Below are 10,236 nucleotides of genomic sequence, written 5' to 3'. Positions count from 1 at the left end.
CCCTTTCACTCACACGCAGTACTGCAGTGCCCATCTACGGCCCTCCGCCTGCGCTGCACCCTAACACACCTGCATTCACTCTTACAGGACCAGGTCAGCGCATGGGAGCAGATCAGAAGGGAGCTGCTGAAGGTCCTGAGCCTACTGGAGTCACTCCCTGCTCTCAGCGCGATTTAGGAGTTTTACAAATGAGTCATTCAGTATTAATTTTACAGTCTTTTAATAATTCTATTATTATTAACTGACCTCATTCCTGTTTACATATATTTATATGTCTATATAAACGTTTATGTCTGATTCTTTTATTTATGAATTATTATATACTCTTTTTAAATCAACGATACAGATTTATATAAAGATGTAGTTATTAAATGTAGTTTATTTTTTGTATCTTATTTTTTGTATAAACTCAGAATGATGTATTTATAGATAGGATATATAGTATTTATTTTTTTTATCTAAGAGCCCCCTTTCTTCTTAAACTGAAGAAGGTGAGAATTACTGTGCACTCTCACGCCTCCTCAAACGCTGTGCTAATGTTTGGGTCTCAATAAACTGCATTTGTCAAACAGTCATTTTTATCTCTTATGTGTAAATAATCCTGAATTACTCTCACTAGCCACTTTATTAGAAACACCTACTGTGTACCTTTACTTGCTGGCCACTTTATTAGAAACACCCTACCTTGTGCTTTCACTCACTGGCCACTTTATTAGAAACACCTGTGCTTTCACTCTCTGGCCACTTTATTAGAAACACCTACCTTATGCTTCCACTCACTGGCCACTTTATTAGAAACGCCTACCTTGTGCTTTCACTCTCTGGCCACTTTATTAGAAACACCTACCTTGTGTTTATACTCACTGGCCACTTTATTAGAAACACCTACCTTGTGCTTACACTCACTGGCCACTTTATTAGAAACACCCTACCTAGTGCTTCCACTCTCTGGCCACTTTATTAGAAACACCTACCTTGTGCTTACACTCACTGGCCACTTTATTAGAAACACCTACCTTGTGCTTACACTCACTGGCCACTTTATTAGAAACACCCTACCTTGTGCTTACACTCACTGGCCACTTTATTAGAAACACCCTACCTTGTGCTTCCACTCACTGGCCACTTTATTAGAAACACCCTACCTAGTGCTTTCACTCTCTGGCCACTTTATTAGAAACACCTACCTTGTGCTTACACTCACTGGCCACTTTATTAGAAACACCCTACCTTGTGCTTCCACTAACTGGCCACTTTATTAGAAACACCTATCTTGTGCCTCCACTTACTGGCCACTTTATTAGAAACACCTATCTTGTGCCTCCACTCTCTGGCCACTTTATTAGAAACCCCTACCTTGTGCCTCCACTCACTGGCCACTTTATTAGAAACACCTATCTTGTGCCTCCACTCACTGGCCACTGGGGACAGAAACTGACCACTGAAGTCTGCAGGTCTAGAGGACGTATAACCCAAATGGTGCATCAGCAGATGAGCTACTGGACACCAGGAAGGTGGAGGCATAAGGGAGGGGTTTCTGGTAAAGTGGCCAGTCAGTGTATGATGAAAGCAACCACATGATGGCGCTGTGCTCCACATCATCTAAGCACGCACTTGGCTGCTGAGGGCAGCAGAGTCTAGCTCTATTTCATCAGCTGGTTAAGATGTTTCTCCTGAACTCAGAAAATACCTGAATGTGTTCTGCGGTGGAAAAACACCTGGCTGTTGCTCCTTTTTATGGTGAAAGAGACGAAGTGAAAGAGTAGGCAGCTGCTGACCACATGCCTTTATTCTGGTGGAACAAAGCTCCACAGCCTGACTCTTCCTTTCCATGAAGTTCTCTTCACTGAAACACAGAGCACCTTACAGCCCAGGCTGGCTGTGAACACAGCAGAGAAGCAGACAAACACAACGTCATGAAGCAATTACTGCAAAACACCAAGACACTTCTAGAGAGATAGCACAGGACTCCTAAAATACAGTAATGTGACGACTCAGAGTGAGGAGCGCAGGGTGTGTGTGTGTGTGTGTGTGTGTACTGTGTTACAGTATAAAATATTGTGTTTAATACCAAATGATTCTGTAACACAACGAGTTCTGATTAACCGTTCACTGCTGCTCGGGTCCGTCAGAACTGTCAGGGCTTCAATGTCTTCAAATCTCCCCATTTAAATATTCTTAATCTGCAGGCTGATTATTAATATTCAGTACATCCCATTCCAGATTCAGTAGCTAAGAAGGTAGTACAAATTGCCCAGTAGCTACTTAGCAGTACCTACAACAAATTATTCAGTACCTAAAATGAATTATTCAGTAGCTGCTCCCAATAATTCAGTAGCTACTTTCAATTATTCAGTAACTACAATTAATAATTCAGTAGCTGCTACTAATTATTCAGTAGCTACTTTAAAATATTCAGTAACTACATTTAATAATTCAGTAGCTGCTACTAATTATTCAGTAGCTACTTTCAATTATTCAGTACCTAAAATGTATAATTCAGTAGCTGCTCCCAATTATTCAGTAGCTACTTTCAATTATTCAGTACCTAAAATGAATTATTCAGTAGCTGCTACTAATTATTCAGTAGCTACTTTCAATGATTCAGTACCTAAAATAGTAATTAAATTGCTGCTACTAATTATTCAGTAGCTACTTTCAATTATTCAGTACCTAAAATTAATAATTCAGTAGCTGCTCCCAATTATTCAGTAGCTACTTTCAATTATTCAGTACCTAAAATTAATAATTCAGTAGCTGCTCCCAATTATTCAGTAGCTACTTTCAATTATTCAGTACCTAAAATTAATAATTTAGTAGCTGCTCCCAATTATTCAGTAGCTAATAATCACTCAGTAGCTGATACCAATTACCCAGTATCTACTATAAATGATTAAATAACTATTATCAATTATTCCATAGCTGCTTCAAATTGTTCAGTAACTAATATTAATAATTCAGTTGCTGCTATTCAATTATTCGGCAGCTGCTTTGAGATATTCAGTAGCTACAGTATCTACTATGAATTTTCCCAGAAGCTACTATTAATTATTCAGCTTCTTATATTCAGTACCTTATTAATATTCAGGATTAAGCTTCAGGCTGGTTAACACATACACTATTCAGTATCTTAGAACTGCTACAAATGATTCCTTAGCTACTGTGTATTAGTCAATAACTCAATAATAATATTAATAATTCAGAAGCTACTGATAATTTTTCTGTACCTGCCAAGAAGGACTCAGTCTCTACTATGAAACTAATGGGCAAGTTCCGTAGCTGTGAATCTGAGGAACCCAGGGTGGACATACAGACCTTCAGACTTTATGGGGCTAAAAAAGGTTCTTTTGTGGACTCCTGTGGATTTCACTTTAAGGCTGTACTTTAAAGGTGGACGGCATCACAGCCTCCACCCTGATGAAATGATGCACTGAATTTATGTGACCCTAATGTGCACCATTCCCACATAATACACACACACACTGTATGGTACAACCAGCACAGCACACAATGCCTAGCACCTATTGCTATTGCAGTTTACTGATCTCTGCCGATAAGCGTGCTGATGTGACACACAGTTCAGGTCATACTTTGGTGGATGTACATCTTTGTCTTAATCAAGTAAATTCAGTGCATCACTTCTTATTTGCATGTTTTTGTGCGACACTGTATCACTCCTGTGCCGGAGACTCGATTTCAGGGTAGTCGAATTCCGGAGGCTCGACCTCCCACGCTGCCTCTGGACCAGGAGGCACCTCGGAGAAAGCACGAATGTCTTCATACAGATCTCCACAGTGTTCAATCTCCAGACCCTGAGAGACAGAGGGAGAGAGAGAGAGAGGGAGAGTGAGAGAGAGAGGTTTAATGATCATGTTTAATCACCACGTCACACAGCAGAGCAGCAGCACAGCAGCATGAACTCCCTAAACTGAAGGAAACCTCAGAACTTTTGAATGAATGTTGGAACATCAATGGAGTGAAAGTAAAAGAGAGCACACCGACATAATAACAGGACCATGCTTTCTGCACCTTTTCTATTTCTAAACACTTCCTCTTCCTGTGCAGCACGGTGCGGCGGCTGCAGCCCATTGCTCTGAGAAGTCGGCCAACCGAAACACACACACACACACACCGCTGTTAACCCTACTGTTATGAAGCGAGTCAAATCGACCTGTTTCGTAGTTTAAAAATATTTGAAATCATTTTAAAGTGAGCAAGAAACTGTTTCTACTGGGCTTAGTTAATACCACACACACACACACAGTTCAGGTCATACTTGCAGCATGCAGCAGGTCAGTCTGACCAGGACCATCATTACAGGAGGGTTAAGCTGCATCACTAACCCACACTTATACTTTTGCTGTGTTTCCACCTGATGCAACACACGCAGTATAAACTGCAGCATGTCAGCCGACGGGATAAACTCACTGACCTCGTACGTGTGGTCATGTTCGGGCTCTTCGTACACGGCCTCCTCCTTCTTTCCCTGAAAGAGAGCAGATCGGTAAACTGTCTGAAATCAAAGTTTGATCTAAAAATAAAAAAACAACAACAACAAAAAATACCTTTATCTCACTTCAGATTCCACTTTTGGGACAACTTTCATTTTTAAAGTCTCAAAGTGAGAGAATGTAATATATGTGAACGTGGGTTTGAGATACATTAGATCTATCACTGTGTAACTTTGAGACATCTCCCACTTTGTAGACAGCTTCTCTCACTTTGAGATACACTGTGTAATTTTGAGACACATTTTCTTACTTTGAGACACCTTCTCTCACATGGAGATACACTGCCTCACTTTGAGATATAGCATATTCTCTCATTTTGAGATACACTGTGTAACTTTGAGATACTTTCTCTCACATGGAAATACACTGTCTCACTTTAAGATATAGTATATTCTCACACTATGAGATATAGTAAATTCTATCACTAGGAGATATAGTATATTCTCTCACTACGAGATATAGTAAATTCTCTCACTAGGAGATATAGTATATTCTCTCACTACGAGATATAGTATATTCTCTCACTACGAGATATAGTATATTCTCTCACTACGAGATATAGTATATTATCTCACTATGAGATAGTATATTCTCTATGAGATGTCACTTTGAGACATTTCCCACTTTGTAGACAGCTTCTCTCACTTTGAGATACACTGTGTAATTTTGAGACACATTTTCTTACTTTGAGACACCTTCTCTCACATGGAGATACTGCCTCACTTTGAGATATAGCATATTCTCTCATTTTGAGATACACTGTGTAATTTTGAGATACTTTCTCTCACATGGAAATACACTGTCTCACTTTAAGATATAGTATATTCTCACACTATGAGATATAGTAAATTCTATCACTACGAGATATAGTATATTCTTTCACTACGAGATATAGTATATTATCTCACTATGAGATAGTATATTCTCTATGAGATGTCACTTTGAGACATTTCCCACTTTTTAGACAGCTTCTCTCATTAGATACACTGCCTCACTTTGAGACACCTTCTCTCACATGGAGATACACTGCCTCACCTTGAGATATAGTATATTCTCTCACAATGAGATATAGTATATTCTCTATGAGATATAGTACATTCTCTCACTATGTAATATAGTATATTCTCTCACTATGAGATATAGTATATTCTCTCACTATGAGATATAGTATATTTTTGTCAATTTGAGACATTTCCCACTTTTTAGACAGCTTCTCTCATTAGAGATACACTGCCTTACTTTGAGACACCTTCTCTCACATGGAGATACACTGCCTCACTTTGAGATATAGTATATTCACTCAATTTGAGATACACTGTCTTACTTTGAGACACCTTCTTTCACATGGAGATACGCTGTCTCACTTTAGATACTGTATATTCTCGCAATTTGAGATACACTATCTCACTGTGTCAACCTTCTTCCACTTTTTAGACACCTCTCTCTTTAAGATACTCTCTAATTATAACAAGCAATTTGCTAATAAGAAATGCCTTCTTTGAAATATTTTATTTCTGTTAGATACCTTCTCTTAATTGGAGAGAGAATATCTTCTCTTATACTTTTAGAACTTTTAGAAAGTCTGTTATGCTTAACTTCCCTTACTTTGAGATACCCTACCTCATCTTCTGCATATAAACAGGATGTGTTGAAAACAAAAATGATAGAGATGTTGAACATGTGAACATCTGCGCAGGTCTGCGGCGCTGAGTGCGGCACTCACCAGTTTGTAATGCCAAAGCAGGGGAAGAACTATACACAGCACGAGGAGAAAAGCTTGCAGGAAAATGATGAAATCTTTCATGTTGCTTCTCCGTGCAGCTGCCTTGCGATTGCTGTGTCCTGATGGAGACAAAGGGGAAAAGTTCTTTTAAAAAAATGTATCCGAAATGCTTGGGGAACAAACCTGTAGGACATGTCCAATGCCTGTTAAACGTTTGGGGACACTTTTTTTCCGGTTTGCATAAACATTACATTTTAAAGACTTAACAGGCGTATTGTAAATATTTTTGATATATAAAAATAATTTTCTAAATCAAAATTTAAAAGCATAATAAATATTGTTTTGTCACATATAATCATATAATAAAATAAATACAAAAAAAGAACAACATTGCTCAATTCTATATTTATTTGGTTTCTGTGTCCCAAAAGTGCTGATGAGCAGCTTATGTTTGGGTCTTTTGCTAGAATGCTGGTATTTTGGGGGATTCAGATCACAGCCACAGTGAAGAATAAGCATGAACTGATTAAATGTCAGCTCATTATCTAATTTTCTTATTTAATCAATTGTTTTATTCATGTTTTTATTAACAGGTTTACTTTAATCGCCACACTGATCATGCAGTAGCCATTTTTTATTTTTACCATGGGCAATTCAACAAGCTCATAAAGCGTAAAAGAAGTTGTTGAAATATCAGATGTCACATAGCAAAACATATTAGGCCTCTGCATATATACTCACTCTTGGCTAAAGGTTGTGACCCTAATGAACCTTCCCTGTTGACCCCCTTACACACACACACACATACACACACACTTACTCAACACTTGCAACTCCGTTCCGTGTCCATAAACGTTGTCCACCTGGCAATAGTAAAAACCACTGTGTTCCACATTCACCTTGGTGAGGTTTAATGACATCATTTTGACTGTCAGCTCATTTTTCTTGCCATTTTGCGTCTTGGCCTTAAACCACCTAACATTTCCTGGCTTGCTGTTGGAAACTGTGGAGCAAATGATGGACAATGTCCGTCCCACTCTGACGCTGTAAAACCTTGGTTTCTGTTGAACCTGAAGGTTATTAGAAGCTGCAGAAGAAAGAGCAAAGGGAACACTCAGTTACAGCTATAGTCAGCAGTGCGAACCGAGGCATCAAACCTGATATCTGAGGCTGAAGGCCTCACCGACTGCATTCAAACTGTATTTAAAAGAGATGTAAATGTTGCAGTCATATAAATATACAGACAGTACAGACATCAAAAGCATTACATATGGAATTAGGGCCCAGTTAAGTTAACCACGACCAAAAGAAGTGGCTACAATGAGTAGTTTCGTATTACAAACTTCAGCAAATAATCAATTTCAGTCACAAGTCATTACAGTACCTTGTCTCACTATGAGATATAGTACATTCTCTTTTAGACATCTCTCACTATGAGATATAGTACATTCTCTCACTTTGAGACATCTCTCACTTTGAGATATAGTACATTCTCTCACTTTGAGACATCTCTCACTTTGAGATATAGTACATTCTCTCACTTTGAGATATAGTACATTCTCTCACTTTGAGATATAGTACATTCTCTCACTTTGAGACATCTCTCACTTTGAGATATAGTACATTCTCTCTGAGACATCTCTTACTTTGAGATATAATACATTCTCTTTGAGACATCTCTCACTATGAGATATAGTAAATTCTCTTTGAGACATCTCTCACTATGAGATATAGTAAATTCTCTTTGAGACATCTCTCACTATGAGATATAGTAAATTCTCTTTGAGACATCTCTCACTTTGAGATATAGTACATTCTCTCACTTTGAGACATCTCTCACTTTGAGATATAGTACATTCTCTCACTTTGAGATGTAGTACATTCTCTCTGAGACATCTCTCACTTTGAGATATAGTACATTCTCTCTGCGCGTCTCTCACTTTGAGATATAGTACATTCTCTGAGACATCTCTCACTATGAGATATAGTAAATTCTCTTTGAGACATCTCTCACTATGAGATATAGTACATTCTCTCACTTTGAGACATCTCTCACTTTGAGATATAGTACATTCTCTTTAAGACATCTCTCACTATGAGATTTTCTCTCATTTTGAGATAAAGTACATTCTCTCAATTTGAGATACTCTGTCTCACTTTGAGACACCTGCTCTCACTCTGAGATATAGTATGTTCTCTTTGAGATATCTCTACATTGTCTCAATGTGTGACATCTCTCTTTGAGACACTTTCTCCCACTTTGAGATACAGTACGATCTCTCAATTTGAGATACACTGTCTCACTTTGAGACACCTAGCTTTAAGTCATAATCTGCTATAATGTAATGAGAAACAACAACATAGAGGCATAACTGACCCAATCAAACCACTAATGTACAATCTGCTCACTCTCCTTCTGGATGAACTTTAGGCAAATGAGCAGATTGCTGATGTGAGCAATGAGGTATAATGGTTGCGTGGTTGTTTAAAGCACACTATGTTTTGTTGTTTTTTTATTTACTGGCTTCTTTTTTTAGCAAAACCTGCCCAAATCAGCCTGCAATGAGGGAAGTGATTAGATTCTCTGTAATGAAAACAGAGCTATAAACAGGCTAATGCAGGGTTTGAATTGAAAAAAATCAATCACTTCTAGAAGCTGCAGTTAAACAATCTTGAAATCTGGATTTGCTAGTAGACGAGACTGCTAGGTTAGCTCCTTGGCTAATCGCATCTGCTCCCACAAGACACACCGCGGCTGTCAGCCTGCAGTGTTCAGCACTGTAGTATCGTGGATATATAATTACTTTTGTTTTTTGTAATTGTGTTTGATTTTATGTTTTTACAGTCAAAAGTTGAGAGTTAACCAGCATACAAACTACCTGTCACCTATTTTTTTTTTTCACCTAATTTCTAACTACTTGTTGGTCACAACTATCAGTGCAACTTTAACCCCAAAGTTATTTGAAAGTGTGACTGATATTAACATTGATTTTAATTAATTAATCATAAAAATAAAAAAAAATAATGTTTTTGAAACATTAAATACAAAATAAATACAGAAATTGAAGCTAAACTATGTAGAAAATGTATAAAGTGTATATTTACGTTTAGTGTATATTTACGTACGAAGACTTGTATACTCATTTACATCTCCTGTGTCATTTGACCGGGGGTGCCTAAACCTTTGCATGAGTTCTGATCAGTTATTTTACGAGTTAGTGTCTCTGATCTGTAAAAATACTTTATGACATCAGTAGAAACGTAAATACATCAAAAAGTAACAAATCACTAATATGTTGATTAAACAAATGCATCTATGGCTCCTTTGTGCACTCCAGGTGTACAATCTTGAATAAGAAAATTATATATTTTGGACGCAAGGTTCATGTAGGTCAGAAATAGAAATGCAGAAGCATTTAAGCGTAAGCCTTTAGATCAACATCCCTTTTGAGATTATGAAAAACACCCTCAGTCAAGTGTGTCCAAACATTTGACTGGTTCTGTATGCATTAATGGGATGTGAAATGGTTTAAAGATCTGCATGTTTTGAAGCTCCAGTGACTTCCTCTTTTGCGCACAGATGGAGAGGAAGCATGGCACTAAAAACAAGGCTGGAGTGCATCCACTGTATGCAAAACACTTCTGCCCTCCAACAGTTAAATATAAATTAATGGTGAACAAAGAAAATTCAGAGTGCAAACAAAAGGATTAGACAGAACTTTTAAGTGCTTATCTCAGTTCAACGATGCACCACAGACCTCAGGGGAAGACTCTTGAAGACCGTCCAGCTGTAACTAAGGCTCTGGTAGTTTACTTTGCAAAGAAATTAGGTCTGAGTCTTACCTGAGTGGTTCACCAGCGCCATCAGGAAACAGCCCGCTATCAAGTAATGCATGATGTCAGACTTTTATCCAGGAGAACTGGACTTTCAGATGTTTCGGAGCAGGTTTCAGATGGCAGAGACAGAGCCAGAGAGTAAGAGAGAAACGTGTGGACCTCCCT

General features: G+C 38.1%; 2 protein-coding genes across 2 annotated transcripts in view; one reads left to right on the top strand and one right to left on the bottom strand.

The window, feature by feature from the left end:
* Nucleotides 1-177, top strand: part of ifnphi4 (interferon phi 4) — a 3,013-nt gene extending 2,836 nt beyond the window's left edge. The window contains exon 5 of the mRNA XM_072667966.1: nt 88-177. Within this exon, the coding sequence (XP_072524067.1) occupies nt 88-177 (90 nt within the window). The remainder of the gene's footprint in view (nt 1-87) is intronic.
* Nucleotides 178-1,771: 1,594 nt separating this feature from the next.
* cd79b (CD79b molecule, immunoglobulin-associated beta) lies at nt 1,772-10,236 on the bottom strand. The gene is made up of 5 exons (XM_072667385.1): nt 10,078-10,236; nt 7,055-7,321; nt 6,235-6,353; nt 4,433-4,486; nt 1,772-3,812 (listed from the first exon to the last, which is right to left on the bottom strand). Exons 1-5 carry the CDS (start codon nt 10,127-10,129, stop codon nt 3,672-3,674), a joined length of 633 nt encoding a protein of 210 aa, XP_072523486.1. The 5' UTR covers nt 10,130-10,236; the 3' UTR covers nt 1,772-3,671.

Source organism: Salminus brasiliensis, chromosome 22 (genome assembly GCF_030463535.1).
Source record: "Salminus brasiliensis chromosome 22, fSalBra1.hap2, whole genome shotgun sequence".
In the NCBI taxonomy this organism is placed as follows: domain Eukaryota; kingdom Metazoa; phylum Chordata; class Actinopteri; order Characiformes; family Bryconidae; genus Salminus; species Salminus brasiliensis.
The sequence above is the reverse complement of the archived record's forward strand: the minus strand, read 5'-3'. Positions and strand labels throughout refer to the sequence as shown.

Bases quoted from the DNA above. Each gene is read 5' to 3' on its own strand.
- cd79b (XM_072667385.1), bottom strand. From the start codon at position 10,129: ATGCATTACTTGATAGCGGGCTGTTTCCTGATGGCGCTGGTGAACCAC. The intron at 4,487-6,234 runs GTGAGTGCCGCA...GCTCTCTTTCAG, and splicing joins TGCTTTGGCATTACAAACTG to GGAAAGAAGGAGGAGGCCGT. The intron at 3,813-4,432 runs GTCAGTGAGTTT...TCTGTCTCTCAG, and splicing joins AACATGACCACACGTACGAG to GGTCTGGAGATTGAACACTG.